We start from the raw sequence: 26,382 nt of genomic DNA, 5'->3' as shown, positions 1-26,382 counted from the left end.
TCAGGGTCCCTTCATGTTAATCACAGCCATGCCCCCCCTTTTGCTGCTGGGTTAAGAATGAGATCCTTTTTAAACCTTCTCCCACAACAACAGATATCCCTAGGAGCCAATCAGCATGAAAGGGGAGTGTGTTTTATTTATTTTATTTATCTGATTTTTATACCGCCCCACTAGCATAGCTCTCTGCGCAGTGTACAACAAGAGTCTTCTCAGTGGCTGACTCACCTCCTTTCAATCTGATTGGCTCCAAACATCAGGAAAGGACAAGGAAGCATGTTAGAAAACTCTTGTCAGTGACTAACGCACTCCCCTTTCATGCTGATTGTCTCATACGATGCTGGAGACATAGGGACCCTGCTGATACCCTGCTCCAAAAAAAGTAAGGGGTCTAAGACCCCCCGAGATCCTGGACAACTACACCCCTATATATGGATAGAAATGTTTGTAAAGGAAGAGTGTTCAATCATGTGATCCCCCACCTGCAGTTTGAAGTGGTATACCTCAGACAAATGTTTTTACCATCTAAGTGAGAAATGGGACCTACACTGTAAATCCTGAGGGCAGGATTTATGGGCGATATCCAACCAGGTAATACCCATAGCAGACCCATTGAAATCAATGGACTTAAGTAACTCTGAATATCTGAATATGACTTAGTTGGATATCACCCTACATGTTTTATTTGTATTTGTTTTTGATTAAAGTGTTTAAATTATTGTAGGTATTTTAGAAATCTGCACCATACTACTACTATTTGTTTAAGCCAGGCTGCTTGCAAAACTCAATGGCTTTAAGATGACAATGAGAGTTAACTGTTCATGTTAAATTACTACAAGTCCCAACTCAGTTCAATGGGTTGATATCAAATACAGGTATGTGATTAACTTTTCCCTTAAGACTCAGGTCTTACTACTTGCCACAGAATAACATATGACATGAGCAACATATCCAAACTGGTCTAAGATAGATATTATTTTTGCTTTTACTTCAAGAATAATGTGTATTTCATACTGGAATTCCAATCCAGTCATGAGAGTCTCTTTACAACTGATGGAAATACTCTAAAGCTATTGCAAAAAACAGCTAATTTTTAAAAACAAAATCCAAACAAACCTCCGACTACACCTTCACAAGTTCTTAGTATATCTACTGATAATTCTTAATTTATGTTGTGTGGGGGGGGAGGTATGTATACAACCTCTCCATCTACATTATGCATTGCCTTAAACTGTAAACACATTCATCACCATCATCATCATTATTATCGATACATTTAATTTACTGAGGGGCAAAACGTATGTGGCACAGAGGTGACCAGGATATAGATTTGCTTCTATCTCAGCACCATAAACATGCAGTCATCAACTTTAATAAGTAAACAAAACATGGAAGTAGAGGAGTTGTGTAACTTCTGAAGAATAACCCAGTTCAGCTAAAGTGAAGAGCTGCTTAGAATAGCATGGATAATGATAAACTAGCAATGCCAAAGAATCATACTCAAGAACAGGGAAAGAGTATAGACATATTGCTAAATGTATGGCTACCACCAAGGGCACATGAGCCTAAAATGTTTAATTTTGTTCTGCCTTCCTTAGATTTATATGTCTAAAGCATGTTATCAGCTTCCAGATATTTCACATGAGCCAAGACTACCGTTTTCTAAGCGCTTATAAGCTTTTGGATGGTGGCAGAGAACAATCAAAGTTCTTGTTTACTGGTAATTGTCCCCTGCTTCTCACTCTTTCATTACTTCCCCTGCTTCTCACTCTTTCATTACTATGCTTGCAACCATATATTATGAAATAAAATCTTCACTACTAAAAAATCAAAGCATATGATACAATTCCTCTAGATGCACTCCAGGCCTCCTCTAAGATGCATACCTTAACGTGGTGAGGGGGTTTGAGAGTGTCGAAGAAGCTGAGAGCAATGCCATCAGGAGTCTAGACAAAGAGGCTAGACTCCTAGCAGGGGCACCCGAGGCGGAATGGTCAAAGCTGAGACACCAGACTAAGATGCATCCAAACTCAGAGGAAGGCAATGGTAAACCACCTCTGAATACCTCCTTCCATGAAAACCCTATGAACAGAGTATTCAAAATGCAACATGAGATAGTGCTGGAAGATGAGACACACACACACACTCCCCTGGTCAGATGGCTCTCAACGAGCTACTGGGGAAGAACAAAGGACAAGTACGAGTAGCGCTGTGACTTATGACACAACCGGGTCAAAGCCAGAGGCTGATGTCCACAGATGCGAAAGGAGTCCGGAGTTGTACAACGTACACCATAGGAACATGGAATGTGAGAAGCATGAACCAGGGAAAGTTAGAAATTGTCAAGCAAAGAAATGGACCACACTAAAATTACAATACTTGGCATGAGTGAATTAAAATGGATTGGAATGGGACACTTTCAATGAGGCAACTACAAAATATATTATTCAGGAAATGAGAAATTAAGAAGAAACGGGGTTGCTTTAAAAGGGAGACGTGATGTAGCAAAAGCAATTAGGAGCTATAACGCAAGGTCTGAGTGAGTGATATCAATGAGATTAAATGAGAAACCTATTAACATAACCATCATCCAAATCTACGCTGTCAGAACCCTAAATGCAAAAATACAGAGACTAGTACGTAGGGACAAAGAGAACTATTACAATAGTTATTGTACAGAAATAGAAGAGGGCAACAAAAAAGGTAGAAAAAGAGCCCTATTCCAAAAGATGAGAGAAATTCAAGGGAAATTTAAACCAAGAGTAGGGATGTTAAATAATCAACAGGGGAACACCCTGACTGACCGAGATGAAATGAAAGGAAGATGGAAGCAACACACTGAAGAACTATATAAAAGAGATGCAAGGATAACAGATCCATTCACATGGGAACCACATGATGAAGAAAAAGAAATTTTAGAATGCGAGGTGAAAGCTGCTCTTAAAATACTTGGAAGAAACAAATACCAGGAACAGATGGCATACCAATAGTTACTACAAGTTACTAAGATGGAATCTGTCCAAATTTTGAGAAATATTTGTCAAGAAATATGGAAAACTAAACAATGGCCCACAGACTGGAAGCGTTCAATATATATCCCAATTCCAAAGAAAGGGGATCCCAGGGAATGCAGTAATTATCAAACTATTACCTTAATATCCCATGCAAGTAAAGTAATGCTCAAGATTCTACAACAAACGCTCTTACCATATATGGAGCAAGAAATGCCAGACGTCCAAGCTGGATTTAGAAAAGGAAGAGGTACCAGAGATCATATCGCAAACATACGTGGGATAATGGAACAGACCAAACAATTTCAAAAGGAAATCACCCTGTGCTTTATAGGTTACAGCAAAGCCTTTGACTGTGTAGATCATGAAAAACTATGGAATGTTTTAAAAGAAATAGGGGTGCCACAGCATCTGATTGTCCTGATGAACAAACTATACTCTGGACAAGAGGCTACTGTAAGGACAGAATATGGAGAAACCGATGGGTTCCCCATCAGAAAGGGTGTGAGATGGGTGTATTTTGTCACCCTATTTTTTTAATCTATATGCAGATATGGACCAAGATGAAGGAGGTGTGAAAATTGGAGGGAGAAATATCAATAATTTAAGATACGCAGACGATACGATACTACTAACAGAAACCAGTAATGATTTGAAAGGAATGCTGATGAAAGTTAAGGAGGAAAGCACAAAGGCAGGACTACAGCTGAACATCAAGAAGACTAAAGTAATGACAACAGAAGATTTATGTAACTTTAAAGTTAACACTGAGGACATTGAACTAGCTATCAATACCTTGGCACAGTCATTAACCAAAAGGGAGACAATAGTCAAGAAATCAGAAGAAGGCTAGGACTGGGGAGGGCAGCTGTGAGAGAACTAGAAAAGGTCCTCAAATGTAAAGGTGTATCACTGAACACTAAAGTCAGGATCATTCAGACCATGATATTCCCGATCTCTATGTGAAAGTTGGACAGTGAAAAAAGCAGATTTAGAGAAAAATCAACTCATTTGAAATGTGGTGTTGGAGGAGAGCTTTGCAGATACCATGGACCACAAAAAAGACAAATAATTGGGTTTTAGAACAAATTACACCAGAACAGCCATTAGATACTAAAATGATGAAAATGAGGTTATCACTGAGGTGACACATAATAAGAAGACATGATTCACTAGAAAAGACAATAATGCTGGGGAAACCAGAAGGGAGTAGAAAAAGAGGAAGACCAAACAAGAGATGGATTGATTCCATAAAGGAAGCTACAGACCTGAACTTACAAGATCTGAACAGGGTGGTTTATAACAGATGCCACTGGAGGTCACTGATTTATAGGGTCGCCATAAGTCGTAATCGACTTGAAGGCACATAACAACAACAAAGACTCTGGAAATAAAGCAAGATTTGCTTATCCACTATGACTGCTGCTCAAACAAGCATTAGATTTCCACAGGCCATTAGCTCAAATACGATACTGTATAATGATGGCCTCTGATTCATAATCAGCAGCACTGCTAAGAAGAGGACATATCTTAGCATATGAAGGTGAGAATTTCAATAAAGCCAACCATGCCCAATATGTATAGTCTTCAGCAGACACTACTGATAAAAGCTTTCAGGACACGCTTGACCTAAGTAAGTTTCTTAACTGAAAGGATCACATAACTTCATTCATGGTGTTGCCTGCTGTTTTCTGAATGTACCAATCTTAAGTGATTTAACACGATTAAGATGTGGGGGCGAAATTGATTAAGATGTTTACATATCTGCAAGGCAACATGTATTATCCCACAAATGTTCCATGAGTTATTTAACTTGTTAGCTAGCTTGGAGCAATGCAGTTTACCTCAATCTGTTATTACATACAGCATAGTTATATGCTTACTGAAGGTTCATCCACTAATGTATGATGCAAAGTCTGTATTAAGTCCCTCTTGTGTAACGAGTGAACAAAACTCTTTCCAAATGCCATTTATTATCATGTACTATAGTTTTATTTCATCGAAGCTCAACTACTAACTATTGTGAATTACCTATTTAACAGTTTATGTATTATAGGCTTCACTTTCTCATCTGTCACAATCAATGGATTATGATATACATATGTTTTGTTTTAATATATTTTAAAGTCTATTTTTATGATGTTTTAAAATGTTTTTAGTGCTTTTGTTTGCTGCCCTGGGCTCCTACTGGGAGGAAGGGCAGGATATAAATCTAATAAATAAATAAAATTAAATAAATAAAAATAATCCAAGGAACATTCTGCTTCAATTATCCAATTTTGGCTCTTGGATTACAGATTACAAGTTTCAGCAGAGCTCCTGGGATTCTTCTTCCAAACATAGTACATGCCAGATATCTTCCACATAGACGACATTCCTTATGCAATGATCAACTTACTTGTATGTATAAAATACATGACGAATGAGGTTTATTCACAAAACCAATCTGGTACTTAAATGAATAAAATAAGCCCTAGCCATAATACTGCATGTGAATAGGGCTAAATCACAGGATCATAATACCAGAAAAAATGAATAACATTAAGCTTGCTAAATAACATGTGTGTTTGTGTTTAAGGGAAGGTGCACTTTTTTCTGAGAGTCATATCAGATTTTTTAAATTTTATTTATTGTTCTTATACTTCACCCTTCCTTCCGCCAGAGCACAGGACAGTTAACAACAACAAAAACTTGAGCCAAATACCATCAGACAATAATGATATTTTGTTCTGAACAAGCTTTCACAGCTAGATGAATACGTCTCTGCCATGGGTATCTACTTTGTATTGTTTTAAAATTTTTGTTTTTAACTGTGTTTATTGTATTTTGTACATCACCTTGAGACATTATTTAATTGCCTTCCACACACAAACAGCACCACCACCACCTCAGGCCCCTATACAAGTAGGTAATGTTCCATACTTCCCCCTATAATTTCAATCATAGTTGCTGTTTTAATCTATGAACTACATCTCTTATAAAGTGCTGCTAACAGCAACAATTAAACTTGCTTACTCCCAAAACTCTGTCACAGGAGAAGTGAAGTTAGTGGTATTCATTGACAACCAGAGTGTTTTGTTCTTCCTGAGAGTATCTTCCAAGCAGGTTTCTGTGTTCCACTTTTGGTGACAGTGAGCCCAAGGCAGGACACTTGTAAAAGAATGGAATAGATAGTACAGTCCCCAAGCCAGGATGATGATGTAGTACACATTCAAAAGTGACACGATCACTATGGAAGCATAACCTATTCCTGTTTTAAAAAAAGCAGAAGGAAGGAACATATGAAATTGTGCACGTAAATAAGGCTTGCCAGTATTACATATGAACATGTAATCTTACTAGTTTAGGAATCTGTAGGCTTAGGTTACAAAGACAACAGCTCGACATCATAACTCCAGTGAAGTAAATGGAGATTATATCATTTTAAGACTCAAACACAGTGCCAAGGGATTCAGAGGTGGTTTTACCATTGCCTTTCTCTGAGGCTGAGAGGCAGTGACTGGCCCAAGGCCACCGAGTCAGCTTCATGGCTGTGTGGGGATTCGAAACCTGGTCTCCCAGGTCCTAGTCCAACACTTACCTGGGGGAGGGGGAGGGAGGGGGGAAGGGAGGGGAGGAGATTGGGTGGGTGGGCACTGGGCAGAAGGGAAGCCCCTTTCCTTTCCAAAAGGAAAACATTGTGAACACTATCATTGCTTTTCAGCGTTTCCCCCACCTTTTTATTCTACAGCAGGCACATGTAGCCTCCCACCCAAATTTAAACCAAAGCTGTCCCTGGTGATATCCACAACAGGCCTTTATTTCACTTTGGACAGTCATGGCTTCTCTCAAAGAATCCTGGGAAGTGTAGTTAGTGAAGGGTGCTGAGAGTTCCTAGGAGACACCCTATTGCCCTCCCAGACCTTCAATCAGAGTGGCTGACTGTTAAACCACTCTGGCCACTGGAGCTCTGTCAGTGGAACAGGAGTCACCTCTCAGCACCCTTCACAAACTACACTTCCCAGGATTCTCTGGGGGAAGCCATGACTGTCTCACTGAAATCAAAGTCTGGTGTGGGTGTGGCCCCAATTAGGCAAGCCCAGCAGCAGTGAGTTTGGTGTTTAGACACTGACAGTTGGTTCTTTCTGAGCATGCCTGACGTTATAACTGGGTTCAAGCCAAAATTTCTTAAATTAATTAAAAATCAGCCAGGCATTTCTTTAACTTTTAAACTGCAGAAGATGAAGGTCGGAGCATGGGGCAAGGTCATTAACAGGATTACAGGTACTCTGTGAACATGGCTGATTTTTAATTAATTTCAACAGATTATGTGAACTCTCAGAGAAAAAAGTCCAAAAGGGCTCTGGGTTTTCTCCTGCTCTTTTTAGACTTTGACACTCTCTATTCTCTCTGACTGTTTTGCGTATTGCCATGAAAATTGAGAGTGTTGTTAAGCAAGCATTTCTGAGTTCAGGACTATAAGTTTTGTAAGGTTTTGTTTTGAAATGTGCTTATGGGAAGCATCAGAATGGCATGGGAGGTATTTTCAATTTAACATTGCACAATGTGAAAAATCCACGCTGGCTATAGTATACAGCCACTCTTGTGGCTGTATAATTATTCTACTTATGGCTTTGACTGTAATGTATAGCAAAATCCTAGGAATGTATACTCAGAATTAAGTTCAACTGTGTGCTGCCTGTGTTCAACAGGGCTTGTTCCCAGGATAGGATAGGATTGCAGCTTTACAATACTATCTTATAAATATATATACAGAAATAAGTGCTATTGAATTCTGTAGGGCTTACTCTTAGGTAAGTATGTATAGGGTTTACAGTTATAATACACTGGCTATAACAATGATAACAACAACAACATTTCCGATGAAAAGGCAGCATGTTTGCGCCAAGTATGACAAGAAGGTCAAAACAAGGTTAACAAAGTGAAGTTGTAATTTGTGCACACATCTATCTTTTTTTTTGCAAACATAGCATGACTGCTATTTGTAAAATAAAGATAAATGTTTAACTCAGATATCAATGCTTGACAATAAAAAAAATACTGCCTGTTTGCTTTTCAAACACAGGGTCACTGGCAGATAAGGTCATGTTCTCCACTGCTCAAAATGGCATGCACGCAGCTAATGAAGTGCAAATTAGCACAGAACTTTAACTATAATCCCAATCCAAGCCCTGTTTACTTGTCAGGAAGTCCTGCTGATTTCAGTGGAACTTGCCTCTAAGTAAGTACTTTGGGAAACACAAAACTGGTCTAAACTGGCGATCTCCTTACAAAACACCAAACTGCCCTAGAACAATTTAATGGCCTGTGAACACACCAGCTCCTTAATAACCATTGAGCTTTCTTGGACCATGGTAGTCATTCCACATTTTCCTTGTGCAAATACCCAGCCAAGACCCTTGAGAAAACACTTCATATTCATCAAAGATCAGAGTTTCTTATAATCTGAAGGGTGTTATTTAAAAGAACAGTAAATCCCAAAGCTTCTATCAGGAACTCCTAGTTTTCAGTACATATATATATATTTTAAAAAGTTGAATCAGCAGGGGCTAACCAAAATTTGCTGTTACCAGGATCCCCTTCTACCAAGGCAAAGTTACATCTCAAATAAAAGCCCAAGGTCAAGGGAAAATCTGCTCTGCTTTTCAGCTCCAAGCTGGGAGAGAAAGCAGTAAACAAGCACCACCCACTCGCAACTGCTCATGGGGGGGGGGGACTTTTAGTACCCCTCTCCTCCTTGTCATGACTTCAAGGTCCATCTTGCCCTCCTCAGAGGGCAACCTTGTGGATTTGTAGGAGGTATTCAGAGGAAACTGTGTACAAAGCCAGCCTGTCCTGTGTACTGTGGAATAGTAGTTCATTCTGTCCAGACTGAGGTCACCTTCAGCTCTGAGGTCTCCACACATGAAGATCCAGATGAGTCAGAGTCACCCCTGCAGCAGAGAAGTTGGTAACTGTCGAAACAGGCAAGCCCCTTTAACTAATGGGGCTTCTCCCACTGAGGGCATAGCTAACCACTCAGCAAGTTTCAATATGAGGTTACTCTGTTGCTGAAACAACAGCCAAAATCTGCTCCAGTTCCACAGGGAGCTGTCCATCCTGAGCTCCTCCTGCCTGTTGGAAATGGGGCAAGCACAACTCCTGTTTGGGTTCTTTTGTTTGTATTCCAGAAGGAAGATAAAAGTTAAGGTTCTCCAGCGGGCTAGGGTTGCCTACCTTTATCTGTGCTCTTCTCTATCTAACTTCTTTCTGTTGTGAACTGATATGCTCAGGGAAGCTGACCTGCCCCTCCTTCCTTTGTCTTCTTCTTCAACTGTCTCAGGAGAGCGGAGACATCTTTGTCTTTGCTCTCTCTCCTGAGCCATGAGGGCAATACCCAAGTCTGGGCATTGTGCCTCCAACTTAGTTAGTTAGAACTAGGTATGCCTTTACTATCTACTATGTATTTCTATAAATAAAGTCTCAGTGATCTAAATGCAGGGTAAAAGCCTACTAGTTAGGTAAATGCCCACACTAGCACACACGCAGCTCAGACACTGAATATCTCTGCATAAATATTTCCATAACACTGCCTTGCCTACCTGGACTTAACCTTGCTTAAAGGAGTATGGTTCTGCCCTGCTTCTGCTTTGCTTGACTTCACCCGATTCTGCTTGTGGTTACCTGCATTCTTGCTGTAAACCCCCTGCTTGGACTAGAACTCTATTTCTACTGGAGCCATCACCTGGAGTTGAAGTGGGAGGAAGGGAAGCAGGAAGGGAGGTGTGCCAGCTCCTTCTGCCTCTGTGCCTAATGAATAGTCTGAGAGTGGAATGCCCCTTGGGTCAAGAAGAGAACCCATATGCCTTCGGTTGCCAGCTCTGAGATGAAGCAGGGAGGCAGAGTGGTATATCAGGCTCAACGTGCTTGCCAAAGCCTGGCATCCTCCTTGCTATGGCAACAGATGAGATTATGGAGCTCTTGTGTTGGATTTTTAAGTGTTCTGATGCTTTAAAATCTAGGAAGTCCACATTTATTTCAATTTTCCTTCACATGTATCAAAGCAATAGGAGGTTTAAACAAAGGGTAACATGGATCTCAATATAGAGGAATACATTTTAAACAAGATCTCAGTTTCCTGGTTAACCACAAAGAAGTATTCTGTAGGCTTCATGTGATGTTCTATGTTTAGGCATCTTTTCAGGAATATTAGGTTTACATTAAAAACAGTAATAAGGAAATGATAATGCACATGGTAAACACTTTATTGAACAGAGTTGTAGAGAACACTGAAGAAACCAGCGTGATCTCTGAAAGATCAAGCAGCACTCCAGGTCTAATTATTCTGTTTACACACAGAAATAAAAATTATTCTTAATTCCTTTCAGAATCAATGCAATTTGCTGACCCTTGTGTCCCACTTGGAATCCCTGCCAGGGGTGGCCAGGAGGAGTTTTCTTCAATGCAAAAATGCCTCCAAGACTAGCCCATTTTGCTTTCCTGCGAAGAAATGTGTGACAACCATTCATGTGAAAAAACTAAAGGGATAGGATAGGAACGAAACTAAAGTTGAGGTCACCAGCGAAATCGAAGATAACACTTGTTTCCTGCCCTGCTGACCCCAGCCACTGAGAATCATGCCTCTGCAAGGCCTCACCCCTTCCTCTGTATAGCTCCAAGGTAAAGGTAGAACATCACAGGATTTATGGAACTAACTGTTATATAAAAGAATTAGACAAAACTAAAAGAATTAGACAAATAACTAACCGGTGAAAATAGGGCAGATCTTTTCCCACGATGTAATTCCTCCTTCAGAGGTATATTGTCCTAGTGCCACCTCCAGGAAAAACACAGGAAGACCTCCCCCGAACAGAAAAATGAAATAAGGTATGAGAAATGCACCTGTAGAGAAAACACAGAAAGGAGGTTCCATGACTGAATGAAATTTTAAAAAATCTGGAATAGCAGCAAATGGTGGTATATAAACATTACTAGGAAATCTGTCCCATGCCCTTCTGTTAGCATGTTCTGAAACAATCACTTGAGAGCAAAGATGAATAATCAGACTTTAAATATGTTAAAAAATGCCCTCAGATTAAGTGATGGAAAATGGTGGGAAATAAAATGTATAATAAAATGGCTTCCTTTCACTGTATACTGGAAGATGAGGTAGAATCTCAACATATTTTTTTTCTTTTTTGCAATGTCTCAGAATTTAACAACCTGGTATTTGCTAAGTGTATTGCTGATAATAGGTGTATGGCATGTAGTTGTTTATGCCTCCTTTGAAATGCCAACAGGGAAGATGTGGTTGGCTTTCACCAATAAAAATCAAACCTCCTCTTTTCCAATAATAAATTCAGCAGCAGCTATTGCTCTTCTGGTTGTTTAAAAGTCATACTCATCTTCAGAACTGCCCTGATTCCCCACACACCCAAACACACGAAAGACAGCTGCCATCAACATCCCAAAACATGATGAGAGCAATGGCAATACTCACCTCCGCCGTTTTTATAGCAGAGATATGGAAATCGCCAAACATTGCCTAATCCAATAAATCCTCCAGCCACAGACAACAGAAAGTCAATCTTGCTGGCCCACTTTTCACGTTGTGGTGGCTTCCCCTCTGCTTCATCCTCTGGGCGTGTCCCAGGGCTCTTGCCAGGGGAAGGTTTAAGGATGTCTTTGTGGAAATCTTTCAAGCACTGCAATTTCTCCTTTGTTGCCATGTTTTTGTTTTCTAAGAAGAAGGACATTACAACATATGTTTTATAAACAAGGTTACTTGAAAGACAAACAGGTTCCTCTGCTTATGAACCACCTTGACAAACAAATATCCAGTGTTGATAACTAAACTGAAGTTTCCCTCAAAAACATCCACTTTTTCAAGCCAGTATGGAAATATACATGCACAAGAAATATGCAGTTGGTGGTTAGTCCTGTCTTGACTCCACAAATGAGTGAAAAGTACATCAGGGCCTCTTTCCGAGTGAGAGCTACGAAGGATATTTCCACAACTTAAGTATAGCATTCCAGGTTCCTAAACACTCTAGAAAGACAATTGTTGGATCCTGGACTCATTATGGTACTTTGTGGTAGAAAAGCAGCAGTACCTCTATGGCCCAGAGCATCAAAAACAAGTAAAAAACAACATGGCTGTATACCGTTAGCATATTTTTCAGGATAGCAAGAAGTAAAACTGATGGGAGACTTCATGGGTCCCCTTTTCTGTATGGAAGGGATGTGAAAGTCAATCCCAACCATGCCTGTGAATGCTCAGCAGTTAATGGATTGCTACCACTATACTTTGGATCCCTTTCATTCTCAGAGCTACCTTCTAGATTGGGTCTCAAGCACTTGTTAGGTTTCTTCACTATACTTTTTCCTAACCCTCCTTTTCCTTTGTAAAGTGGCTGTGTATGAACGATAGGAGTACAGAACAGGTAATGTGTGAGTAACAAAAGAGGACAGGTAGAGCTTCGGGGGAGATGGCAGAGGTATGTGCCCTAGGGGTATGCGGAAGGCAGGCAGGCTTTACGATTAGAGTTTACTTCAGCTAAACTCTCTATGTAAACGGGAAATGATCACTGTAGAGATTCTGCCCTCTATTGCCTTCTTTTTGTTTGTTTGCCCTGACCTCAGGTCTGTTCCAAGCCTGTAATTCCCCCCCCCAAATCCTGGTATTTTTCATGGGGTAAAATATTAAGGCTTTACAAAGAGAGTTATTAAGGAGGTTCTATTAAAAGTGGGTTTTTTACTCTTAAATATAGTGATTTGTCCTAATGAGCGGAAGGATCTGAAGCAGCAGTTTCTTTCTTCTTCTATTTTTATATCTTGGTACTGATTAAAAAACAAAAACCCTGCATAAATAAATCTTTCTGTTCAGTTGAGTTTCTACATACACCCCCGCCTCATTCCACTGCCATTTCAGCACCTCACTTGGATTTCAAAATAAATAGGGCTGACTCACTCTTGAAATACAATAGAATCATGTTCTTTGCTATAGCAATGGCTTATTAGTTAATGAAATAGCCAGTGACAAGACTTGCTTTATGCATTCCCCAAAGCAATGCAAACCCTAGAAGCTTGCCCTGTCTTATAAATACTGCTCTCAATTTAAGCTGTTAAATTGCAAAAAGTATGTAAACGTAATTATATATAATTTATGGAACATAAACCCACACAGCATTTTATCCATATCCAGAAAGCAGAGCTTGGAAAAGTTACTTTTTTGAACTACAACTCCCATCAGCCCAATCCAGTGGCCATGCTGGCTGGGGCTGATGGGAGTTGTAGTTCAAAAAAGTAACTTTTCCAAGCTCTGCCAGAAAGAGCCACATTTTATCATACCCAAACATGGAAGCTGTGGGAGATATGTGATTTGCATTGAAGTGCTGAAGTAAACATCCATACATCGCTGAGACCGCACAAACATAGCCTGTCTACATTATGCTCATTTCTGCATACTAGTGCTCTTGCACATTTGAAGAACAAGCAGTCAATCCAGTCTTCCCATCTGTGTCTGATGCTCTATTTTTCCCCAGTCAGAGAGATACTGTACTGGGTTGTGTGAATGGAAGGGGGCATAATAGGGGCAGCCATTATTTTTTAAACTTGCAGAATGATCCTGTGCGGGGATCTGCACATACAAATAATCCCACCACATGTAGTAGAAGACAGATGGATGGGGGCAATGATTTAAAGTCTAGAATGTTAAAGATAGAACACAGATAAAAAGTGATTTAGCTAGTAAACATTTAAACCTAACATTCATGGTAAAAGTCATTAATGCCTTCCTTAAATCATCTAACTAAATCACACCAGGCACAATGGGATTTATTTCTACATGGAACTGCATTGTAAGCCTGCTTATCTTTACATGGTGTTTTATAAGTGAAAACATCTAAGTTTTCATTGATGAGATGCAAACCAGCTCATTTATTCAAGGCTGTAACCATTTTTTTTTCTTGTTTATATATGTGTTGCTACAAAAACATATTTCATATTATTGCAATGGAAGCCTGGAATTAATTTGCTGCTTTATGATCTGTAAACAGATTTAGCTTATATGGCAATGACCTGAAACTACAGTTGACATTAGCTTGGCAGGAAATCTGCAACTGGAACATGGTTCTGAGACAGATATGCATCAATGTACCCATGCAGATGAAAACCTTTCCATAAACCACACAGATTAGCCATGCTGTATCTGGAGCACTGTGAACTTGCCTTATTGCCTCAGTGTCTTGGTTAAAACCAACATTAAGACAAAGTCGAAACATTCTTAATCTTTAAGGTCTGGAGAGAAAATATATTTGCTTTCATGATGCTACTATCTGGAAAATGTTTACTGGAGCCATTTCAATTTAACCTTTTCAAGTGTACCTAAACAGAGCATGTGTGATATGCAATGTGAATGCCAGGTAACAGGACATCAATTAACATGTCTAAGCCAACTTATCTCAAAGGTTTGTTTTAATATTGTAAATATGTTATAAAATAGAGCTGGCAGGTTGATATATTAGATGACAATTCTTAACCAATATGTTAATTATGTAACCATTATAGCTACAGCAGTTGAGGTGGAGAACAGCAAACCTGAACCTCTCATTTGCAATGGGCCTCCTCAAAGATTACTTTCACATATCAAATATACTCAAATTCTCATGTTCATTTTTTAAGAACTGAAAGCTGAAATACTACAGAACATGATAGATTATGGAATTCTATAAGGGAACAATCAGAAGAAATGTTAGCCACACAAGGAAATTTCTTAAGTTCTTATTTATTTATTTATTTATTTATATCCCATCCTTCCTCCCAGCAGGAGCCCAGGAGTTCTTGAGCACTACTTGTGTGTATGTGCGCACGCATGTGTATACACACACACTAGATACCAAATCAAACTGGTGTCTGAGTTTTCCTTAGCACTGGCCTGGCTGCAGGCCTCAACAAATCAACATACCAGTTCGCTAGAACTGAGGGCCTCCAATTCTGAGTTGACACAAGTCACCCAAGAGCATTAAACTCCTACGTCTGAGTCCTCTATGAACTGGAGATAACTTGGAAGAGATGACAGATCTGGGCTGTGCACGGGGCTTTGCAGCTTCTGCCTGAACCAAAGTTCAGTGTGGAATGAGACATTCGTCCCTCCTGTCACACAGAGGATGGGTTGGGGCAGTTCTCTCTATCATGCTAAGCTTTGGAAAAGGAAGAAGCAACAACAGAGACTTGCACTGTTGGGGGATCTAAATATGGCACCAGAATGATTTACATTATGAGCGACTGCATGCACCAGACATCTTGTTTAAAATGGATCAGCTTGCCTGCACATGCAGCATCAGCATACCAGGAATATATAGCCGAGGTGGGCACTATGCTGGCATGACAGTGTTGCAGCAAGTAGCAGCTGAGGGGCAGGTTTGTGCTTGGAAAAGACATCAAGTGTGTACCAAGCCACACAGGTAACAGGATGTCCTATTTACAGAGGACAGTCCTCTCTTTGAAGGTGTTCTCTGTTTGAAGGGCTGTTTGGTCCAAATCCAGTTGAAAGGTACAGAACCCTAAGGAGGACAGCAGGGGCCTTGAAGTTGCCCATTAACAGTGAACACCTGGACAGCAGACTGAGCTGGTACACTCAAGTTGCTGGGTCACAATCTTCTGATAACATGTATTGCATCACTACTTATAATAACTGTTTTGAAATTTCAATCTACCCATATAAGCATATGCAAATTTTATGCAAATTGGTATCTTCTTTTATGGTGATGAATTTCTGCTTTTTTGACAATATGTAAATAGCTACCTTACCTTGCCTGCTGGGCATCTTGTTTAAATCAGGCCTGTTTCTGCCTGTTCCTATATTAGAGATCTACCACCACCCTATTTCAATCTTTTGGAACATGCTGTGGGACTAGATTCTGGATGCAGAGATGTCTTTGAAGCTTCCTTTATCTATGAGTTTTGGCCAAAAATGATGGGAAGCTACCCCAACATTGCAAAGTAATGCCTTCGGAAGCTCCTGCCCTTTGCAACAACTTATCTTTGTGAATCAGGCTTCTCAACGTTGGTGCAGCTGAAGACAAAGGCTCGGAACCGCCTTGAATGTGAGGCAGATCTTAGATGTGCACTTTCTACAACAGAACCTGGGATTGGGAAACTGGTGCAGAAAATTCAGGAGAACATCTCTCATTAAAATAGCTTCACCTTAAACTGGTTTCAGGTTTTTTTCATTCGGCAGATGCCTGCAATGTTTTGTTTTCACATAGAAATTGTTCAAATGAGAAACATTGTTCCATTAAATACTTTTAAATTGAACTAAGTTGTGGTTGTTATTGACATTTCTTTGGTTTCAAAAAATTGCTCAGCTATGATCCCCACTAGGCCATGACATGTCAGGCCAGAAGCCAGTTTGTTTGTTTGTTTGTCTGTTTGTTTATTGCACTTGTATACCGCCCCATAGCCAAAGCTCTCTGGGCGGTTTACAGCAATCAAAAACATTAAAACAAATACACAATTTAAAACACATATGTTAAAAACAATTTAAAACACAATTTTAAAATTTAGAACGATATAAAAACAATTTAAAAAGTTGGGCCACATAGCAAAAAAAAGTTGGGAAACACTGGACTAGAGGAAAGGAAGGCTTGGTAGTGAACACAAAGAATGGCTGGCTAAAGTTTGTGGAGGCGCAGTCTGGGTAAAAAAATCAACTTGCAGTGATTCTATCACATCAAAAATGAGTATCAGAATCAGGATTAAGGTAGCAAGTTTAGCAGGTCCTTGATTTTTAAAAGGGACTTATTTTGGATTGGCTGGATGCTCTTTGCTTCTTCAATTAACAGGGAATAGTTGTTTGTTATGAAAAATATGGTGAGACTGTCTGGAATGAGTTCAACTCCACCAAGCAGCAAGTGTTTTTAAGCCATAAGAAAACAGAGTAATCCTTAGAACAAGGGTAATTAACTTGTGTTAGGTGTGTGATTTCTTAATGAAATTAAAGTGGTCCTGGAGTCTTAAAACTGATTCTTGCTTTCAAATGCTAAGATCTCAGGGCCCTGTTGTTTTCATATGCTCTTTTGTAGCTCATGTATAGATCACCCTCACAACATTCACACTGAACTTTATCACAATTCTAGCTTATGACATAAATGAGCCTCCTAAAATACTACCTTTTATTGTGCTTGTATCTCAGACTTTACTCTATGACCCACCCATGGTCTCCTGGCTATTACCAATTACAGGAAATGCCAAGAGAAGATGAAAAGGAGGTGGTTTGAGGTGTAGCAGAGTTGAGGAAAATTCCAAGAAAACAATGTTTGTTTAATGAAAGGCATTGTCCTCAGCATTAATAGGATTTGTTTTTAATTTCCTGTGCTTTTATTCCACTGAGTTAAACTACAATGCCTTTCAAGAGATAACAATAAACAAACTGATATGGATTTGGAACACATTTTCTAACATTGAAACTTGAGCTTTTATTTCAGTTAATAGGAAACAAAGAATCCCAAAGACAAAAACTCTGTATTTAAATATAACTTAAATTCATAGGAAATATAATGGGTAATTCCACTTTTTAAAAAACATGCCAGCTTCTAGAAGACATATGTCTGCTTTCCTTTCAGAAAACAAGGGCTTAGCCCAAAACACGTAAGATGGCTGAACAATGAGCCAAAGCCACTAACAAAACAAGTCTGAATACAGTCAAAAGTGAGTTTCTTCCAAAACAAAAAGGGAAAACTGTCCAGGCCAAATTATGTTATTGTTTGACTTATGGGAATCCCAAGTCAGTTCCATTAAATTCAGAACAGTTGTCTAGGACTTTCAACATTATTACATAATCAGTATGCTATGCCTTTGTCTCTCTTTGGCTCCCCAATACATATGCTTATTCTTAGTAATAAACCTCATCTCTATTTCCAGATTCTAAGCAAATAATTCACTAACTAGCAGTGCCCCACTAAACTTTCAGTCTTGGGCACAAAATGCTCTTGGAAATTCTGCTGACATTAACTCAGTCAGTTCTGGTTGGCACTGCAAGCTTTAGACTCACCCCCCCCTCACTCCCACTCTGACACAACCGTGAGGAGATCAAAACCTGCAACTGCAGTTTAGCATTCATTACATCCCAACCCAAAACTTGTGGTTAATCTCAATTATAAGTGGGACCATCAACAAATGTGCTCCTTATTCAGGATTCCAGCCAAACCCCTGTTTTCCATTTTTCCTCCCAACAGTTTTATCTGTATTCCATGCCAATGGACTGGGTTTTTTGTGATGGGGATCCCCCCTCATAATTTTTTCCTAAAGATTTTTTGTACTTCTGCAAACCTTGAGGTCCCCCCAAGCTTTCCTTTTGTGCACGGATGGAGCTGTTTTTGCTCTGTAAGCAATGGTACCCTCCCTTTCAAGAGTGGAATTAGTATATGGTTGACAGAAACAACCCAACTTCACATATCATGGTTTGAGATTGGCTTGTTTCAACAAACCATAGCTAAACCTAGCCAGTTTACACAGTCTGACATAATGCTAAACTACAGCTAGTTAAAAAAGGAACTGCTGATAGTTCAAAATGGAAGTGAAGCCTCCTCATGGCTGCACCAGGGAGGGGGCACACATGAGCCCAAGGCTCATTCACATAACACTAAAACACAGTTTAGTAATCTAGAACTTCAGTGATAAATCACTCTAACATACACACATACATACAAGAACCAGGATGAGAGGTCTCTAGGTCTGCCAGCAATTTGCTTTGCCTTCTAGTAATTTTGGGAAGCAGTTTTAAACCAAACATTTAAATGCTTAGAACTCCATATTCGTTAGCTACTAACTAAGCTCACTCATTTATTGAACAAATCACTCCTTTCTGTGGTATAAGAAACAGCTACAACCTGTGGTTTTTGCTATTTTGAAATGATGAGTTTGTTTTCTTATTTTGCTTATCTTAATTCACCTTCTAAGCAGATTGCCACATGACATTTTATATTCCCTTCTGCTTATCAGGTTGTTGTTGGGGTTGTGTGTGTGTGCTGCTCTGAAGTGAACTGAGGACGTTATGACGTACATGTGAAGCATACAGTAGGGCCCTGCTTCTCGGTGTTCTGCTAATTCGGCACCAGTGGGGCGATCAGCTGGAGGGGGGCTGGAGCTCCCCGCACTCCAGCTGATCGCGCCCAAGGAGGGGAAGATCAGCTGTAGAGCGCTACACCTGATCTCCTCTTCTGGCGCGATCAGACTCCCCCGCTTGAGCTGATCGTGCCAGAGGAGGGGAAAGTCTGATCTTCTCCTCCTCTGGTGCGATCAGAGGGTTAGGTTCCAGAGCCCCGCGTTACAGCTGATCCACTTTTCAGCGGTTTTCACTTTCCAGCGGGGGTCTGAAACCTAACCTGCCGTGTGAGTGGCGCCCTACTGTTCTCTGATCTCTAAACTCCTAGAGAGCAAAAGTTGCTAATATCACCATTTCTCATGTATTTGCATGTGTACAAGCACCATCTTCAGAGGAAATAATTAAAAATTATAATAGTTAACTCTTTCCCTATGTATCCATGGAATCCTGGATATAAATTATCATACAATATGGAAAGTAGAGGCATATTCATATTAATTGTGAGGAAACGAAGTTCTTACCTCTTAAAGAACACAAGTGCAATGCCAGATATGGGTAGTACCCCTTGTCTTTTTATTTGTATAATTAATCCTCTGTGCTTGTGTACAAGTAATTAGAGGACAGAATGATCTCAGTGAGGTTAGGTTACAGAGAGGGTGATCCTTCTCGTGCTTGGACTGGCTTTACTAAACTATAGCTTTTATTCAGCTAGGTTCTTATCATCTTTTCAGCATCAACCTCAGATTCTCCACGAAGGCTTGCTTATACTATAAGATCGGACACCAGAATCTGGCCAGCGAATGCTCTCACAAAATTGTGCACATAGATGAGGAAGGGTAGAAAAGAGCAGGAAAGGTTTCCTGCCGCAGATAGCGCAGAGTCAAACAACCCAATCTTACTTAACATGTTTAGGCTGCACTTTAGCCAAGAAGTGTAAAACCTGCAGTGCTAAAGTAAGGCTCTTTAACATCAAGCTGCCCATCTGTATTTGCCTCCAGCTTGTTTTCCACCACTGTCATGTCTACCCTGTTTGGGTCAATTCACCATGCCATTATTGGCTTGCTCTAAAGCTATGGTAACCATAGTTTCTCAGTTAATACCAAATGGGAAACTATGGCTAATTAGAGACTTGCTATTCTAATTGCGGTTCACACAAAGGGAGGAACGAAGAAGCTACCTGAGCATGCAAAAGACTAATTCATATCTTGGCTTATGAAGCCAAGTTCTAATTTTTTAAACACAGCCAATGTCCCCTATAAACTGGGCTCTCCACAGGTGCAGAACATTTTAAGCTATCAAGAGGTCATAGGAATTGTTCCTGAGAAAGGGTGGTTATATGAAGTGGAGACCAAATTCACCACATACATCAGTTTGGACATGTTTTCCGTATCATGAAAATAATGGTTCTATGAAGAATGAGTGCTTGGAATAGAATCATAGAATAGTAGAGTTGGAAGGGGCCTATAAGGCCATCAAGTCCAACCCCCTGCTCAACGCAGAAATCCAAATCAAAGCATTCCCAACAGATGGCTGTCCACCTGCCTCTTGAATGCTTCCAGTGTCAGAGAGCCCACTACCATTGGTTCCATTGTCGTATGGCTCTAACAGTTAGGAAGTTTTTCCTGATGTCCAGTTGAAATCTGGCTTCCTGCAACTTGAGCCCATTATTCCATGTCCTGCACTCTGGGATGATCGAGAAGAGATCCCGGCCCTCCTCTGTGTGACAACCTTTCATGTACTTGAAGAGTGCTAGCATATCTCCCCTCAGTCTTCTCTTCTCCAGGCTAAACATGCCCAGTTCTTTCAGCCTCTCCTCATAGGGCTTTGTTTCCAGTCCCCTGATCATCCTTGTTGCCCTCGTCTGAACCTGCTCCAGTTTGTCTGCATCCTTCTTGAAGTGCGGAGACCAGAACTGGACGCAGTATTCAAGATGAGGCCTAACCAGTGCTGAATAGAGGGGAACTAATATTTCACGTGATTTGGAAACTATACTTCTGTTAATGCAGGCTAATATAGCATTTGCCTTTTTTGCAGCCACATCACACTGTTGGCTCATATTCAGCTTGTGATCAATGACAATTCCAAGATCCTTCTCACATGTTGTATTGCTGAGCCAAGTATCCCCCATCTTATAATCGTGCATTGGGTTCCTTTTTCCTAAGTGTAAAACTTTGCATTTATCCCTGCTGAATTTCATTCTGTTGTTTTCAGCCCAATGCTCCAGCCTATCAAGGTCCCTTTGTATTTTGTTTCTCTCTTCCACGGTATTAGCTGTGCCCCCCAATACACTCACTACCAGATATTGTTCCAGAAACAGAGATCTCTTCATCTTGGCTTACCTTTTGTTGCTCTCCAGAGCCAAAATAACAATCTTTAGGCATCAGGACTTGCATTGCTTCCATTAACTAACAGACCAAGAAAGCAATGATGGGAGGCATCTACCAAATACAGATGAAGTGAGGACGCAGTTATATCCTGCTGTATGTATTGCTAATTCAGTAAGGAGAAATGGCCTGGTTAAAGGTTGCTTTTGTTCATAACAAACCAACTTCTGATCTCAATTAACACCCCTGGGGTTGAGCTAGCTAAAAGGCTAATGACTGAAGAGAATGGGCCTTCCTGTTGCTTTCCCTTGATACACTGCTGCACTGATCATTACATCATCACTCCAGATGTAGAAGTGTAAAATGTGCCCCACAAAATTTCAGAGGTGTTTAAGTGCACCTGAAAAACTTATAAAGAGGAGCAGTAACGTGCACAAATGCCAATTAGGGTTCCTACTGCTCGCATCTAGATACAGACTGTTCTAAGTAAACCTACAGAGGCTACTAATCCTCATGATCTTTTAGTAGTTCAGATACCTATAAAGACTTATTATTAATGGGTGGGCTGAAACTGATAAAAAAAGAGCCAGCTTCTATAAGTTTTCCAGTCTAGTCACTTGGAGGCAATTCTTACCATAGATGATCAGGATAAGTGGTTATTATTTAACATCCTGGGATGGACAGAAGGCAGGCATTCACAAATGTCATATTTCTTTTCAGCTCATTACATTCCACCAACTATATCAGTGATTGGCCATCAGTGATTTGTTCTTCAGGCCACCTCCCATCCACTACTAAAAAACACTTTGCCCGACAATGATGTTGTGGCATGCAATATCACTCAGAATAATTTTGTTGCCCTAACAATTGCAGAAGGAAATGTCTTCTGTTGTGCAAAAAGAGCAGAGCATCAATGCAGGCAGTATTAGCATTTGTATGATGGTCCCCATTAAGAGCAACAGTCCCGGGGAACCGCTATGCTGCAAATGTTGTGTATTATTAGTGCTTCCACTGCATCACTAATAACACAGTCAGCTCTAAAATGGGAAACAGGGACACAGCTCAGTGGTACAACACATGTTCTGCATAAAGAAGGCTCAATGGCTTTATAGGCCCCTTTCGACTCTACTATTCTATGATTCCACATTCTGTCCCTGCTATTTCCAGGTGTGTTTGTGTCTGTATTTAAGATCTCCATAGCTTGTGGGAGGAAGGGCATTTAAGACTCTGGATAACTGCTACCAGTAAGATAGGTGGGCTTAGAGGACCAGCAGCTTCATACATTCTTGACAACTAGGATACATTACCTCAATTAACATGTGTACAAACATAAGTCACCACGGCAAATTACAAAATAGTGGTGTGTGCACATGTCTATACAGACACGTACAGATTAGAGCTGCTGGGATGATAAAAAGAACCAACAGCAGCTAATAGATATATTTGTAAGGTGTCTGATAATGTTTTTCTTTATGAACTCTACTATAATCTGCTTCTTTTGGAGCGAGGCTTCAATAAAAAAAATAACTACTGAAGAGATATTACCATATTTGAAATAGGAAATTAAGCTCTACCAGTAGTTACCAGAATTCTGGGAAAACAAGGTGAAAGAAAGAGAAAGAGATCAGGATGTTTCTACAAAGAAAATTATTATTATTATTTATTACATTTGTATACCGCCCCATAGCCGAAGCTCTCTGGGCGGTTTACAACAATTAAAAAAATTAAAAACAAATATACAAATATACAAATTTAAAAACACTTAAAAAACCAATTTGGGGGAGATTCCTGCCTGGCTAGCTCTGCACCTTGAACACAAGCCCATCTGTCCGTTCAAGAACGTGAAGGACAGTCTAGCAGCAAAAGTGGGTAGCTCTCTTCCCTCTACCCTCAAAGGCAGCAAAATGCCGTAAGTTACATAAACCTGCCAGTAAGGATGCTCACAGTGAACGGCTTGTTCTTTTTTGAGTGGCAGAGCAGCAGAAAGTAACACACACACACCCCAAAAACCCTATCATCTGTTTTCTTACTTTCCCTAGCCACACACAATGATGGTGCAATGGCTGAAAAGAAAACAGGTCTTCTGTTTATGCACTTGTGTGGGTATAGAACAGACTGACTTAGTGGTAATAGTCCCTGTGTTCTTCCTTTCCCCACTCACTAAGGGGCTGCCATCATGAGCCACATGAGAAAGACTAGACTGGAAGACAGCACCTCACCCTCCATAGTCCACCCTCTACTCTCTAGATTCTCCTTTAGCAAGGGGTAAGTTAAAATGGCTACTTCTGCCCTAGCTTTGGATAAGTGTAGATATGTAGCATTCATAAAGTGGCCTTTGGAATGGCAAGTGAGTCCTTGCAACTACTTTGAGGCATTTTCCCTGTTATTTCTAGTTTCATCAACTTCTTCCCCTTCCTTTTGCGGCAACAGCTTCAGCTGAACTAATTTAATTAGTTCAGAGGCTAATTAACTAGTGTGTGAGAATGTGGCTGAAACAATACTGGTTCACATGACACAGTAAGCTGAACTTGGCTTACTGAGACTGTGCACATGTGTAGGATCCCGGAGATAGGCTCACAGCCACTTTGCTTTTTTTTTTTTTATCCTGAGCGATGCCAATCTCAACCAAGGTTTCGCTTAGTGTATCCTCCGAACCAGGACTTGTGGTTAAGCTCCCTTCTCATTAACCACAAGCCCTAACCAAAAGTAAACCATGATCATAACTTGTGATTAGTGGAGTTTAACCGTGAGTCCCAGTTTGGATGACACTCCTCCAAACCTTGGCTTAGATCAGCACAGCAGCAAGAAGGCTGAGGGAGGAGCAAAGTAGCTGTAAGCTTCTCTCCGGGTGCCCACACATTTGCATGGTCTCACTAAACCAAGGTCCAGCTTAGTGTTCCGTAAAAACCAGGTCAATGTCTGTATTGCACAGATGAGATGGTTCTGTCATGATCTTAACCCCCATCAAAATAAATCCTAGAAACTGCACTTCTGTGAGAAAACTGAGGATATCAAAAGTCAGCATCCATAAAACTACACTTGGCAAAAGCCTTGTTAACCAATATTGATTTGTGTCTGTGGCACAGATATGCTCAAAGTAAGGAAGTACTGGAAGTATCTGGAAGCTCCAGATAAGCACCTACCATTCCTTGACATAGAATAGACCCACTGGAATTAATGGGTCTAATTAATCATACCCAGAAATTTCAATGGGTCTACTCTGAGTAGGACTAACATTGGATACAACCAACATACACACTCCACTGCAGCTTCCTTTCCCCAGTCAGGAAGTACGCCCATTAGCATCTCTCTCAATCTGTTTTAAATGGGCAAGCCAGGAAAATCCTTTGAGACAAAGGGAGAACATTACTATAAAGGCCAGGAGAGACAACATAGGAGTGATGGGAGAAGGGAGTAGGAAGGAAGGACAGCTATAATATAAAATGGAAACAATGGAGTAGCAACTAAGTTGGAGCACTGAAGTAGTAAGGAAGAAAAGCCTATGGCCTGTGTGTGTGTGTGTGTATCTTTGTGTCTGTGCAGTTCTATGGACACATACCTAGGAGCAAGTTCCAATCTGAACTTAATGGGGCAGACTTCTGCATAGACATATACAAGAGTTTACTATATGTCTATGTGTATAATAAGATTAGGAAACATTTCTGTGATAAGACTACATTTTACTATCGTTATGGGCCTACTATTCCAAATTCCAGATCACCTACAGATACCTTATCATATAAATCATTAGTCATTCAGCAGCAGTGATTTCAAACAAACTTAATTTAATGCCATGGAAGTGAAAGTCTCAGTGTAATTCTTACCACTTTTCCTGAAGTATGTGTGATAGAAGATTCATTTTTAAACCAGAAAATTATCTTCAGCATAGAATTTATTGCCAACAAAACTTCTGGCAATCAGATGCAAGGCTGGGGGTTTGCTTTTTTGTTTTTTTTAAATCCTTCTGTTGACTAATCAGAAAAAAAATCACATAATGCTTAAAATAAGCATTTCACTTCTCTAAGGAAATGAAACACGCAGCCCACTTCTGTATAACATGCTCTGCAAAGTAGAATGTACAACATTTGCAAACAGAGAACCTAACCTACACTTTCAGCTATAGACAATAAAGTCACTGATCTTCATCTTGAGTTCAATAGGAGTTTCACATAAACGAATGTAGAATCAATTCCAGAATCAGGAAAAAGAACTGCACAGCTCTGTCATGGTACATGAAGGCTACTTCCACTGGACATTCTTCCTAGGAATTGGTAAAAACTTATATTGCAAAATATTGTTTATCTAAGAAATGAAGTCATCAGTTGCTCATCTTTCCTGTCAGCTAGAGCTGATTTTACACAGTGGTTTTGATACCATTATTTATATTTAGTTTGTGTTAATCTCACACATATTTTGCACTCCAAAAGCATGCAGAACCACAAAATTAATTTGAAGAGGGTACAAATCAACCAATCTTAACAAAATTAATAGATACCATAATAATCCAACTTTTAATATACAATTTGCAATTTGAATTCTTATTCTTTAGCCTTGTGCCAGAAAATGAAATTATGACCAAGTGGAAAAATGTTTGCTATTTCATAACTGTAATAATAACTTTAAAAGCTAAAGGGATATGAGGTAAGTTTGCCATGGCAACATCTTTTACAAAAAACAAACCAGCAGAATTAAGTTTAAAAAAACCTAAATGTGTATTTTTCCAGTTTGTTTGCAGAACATGGCATCTCCCCCACAACCCTAATATCTGCTCCAGACGGATGGGGTACCCAGTGCAGCAGATTCAGTGTACATGGGGAGCTGCAGCGGTGGTGAGAAACTGGAAGTCCTGTTGCACAAGCACATTTCCATTGTGCAAGTAGGTGGACATAGTTGGATGTGGCCCAATGAATCCAGTCCAAAATGAGGTTACAGTGAATTATTCTAGGTCAATCAGGATCTCTCCTTA

At 40.0% G+C, this 26,382-nt stretch overlaps 1 protein-coding gene across 6 annotated transcripts in view; it reads right to left on the bottom strand.

The window, feature by feature from the left end:
* Positions 1 to 26,382, bottom strand: part of SLC6A6 (solute carrier family 6 member 6) — a 108,600-nt gene that overhangs the window by 37,310 nt on the left and 44,908 nt on the right. For 5 of the 6 annotated variants that reach the window (XM_061618432.1, XM_061618428.1, XM_061618427.1 and 2 more), the window contains 3 exons: positions 11,488 to 11,727; positions 10,755 to 10,889; positions 6,024 to 6,258 (listed from right to left, as the gene is read on the bottom strand). In XM_061618432.1, the coding sequence (XP_061474416.1) occupies positions 6,024 to 6,258; positions 10,755 to 10,889; positions 11,488 to 11,727 (610 nt within the window). Of the gene's footprint in view, positions 1 to 6,023; positions 6,259 to 10,754; positions 10,890 to 11,487; positions 11,728 to 25,240; positions 25,388 to 26,382 lie in introns of all 6 variants that reach the window. The other variant, XM_061618431.1, reaches the window with a different exon arrangement.

Source organism: Rhineura floridana, chromosome 3, assembly GCF_030035675.1.
Source record: "Rhineura floridana isolate rRhiFlo1 chromosome 3, rRhiFlo1.hap2, whole genome shotgun sequence".
Taxonomy (NCBI): Eukaryota; Metazoa; Chordata; class Lepidosauria; order Squamata; family Rhineuridae; genus Rhineura; species Rhineura floridana.
The sequence above is the reverse complement of the archived record's forward strand: the minus strand, read 5'-3'. Positions and strand labels throughout refer to the sequence as shown.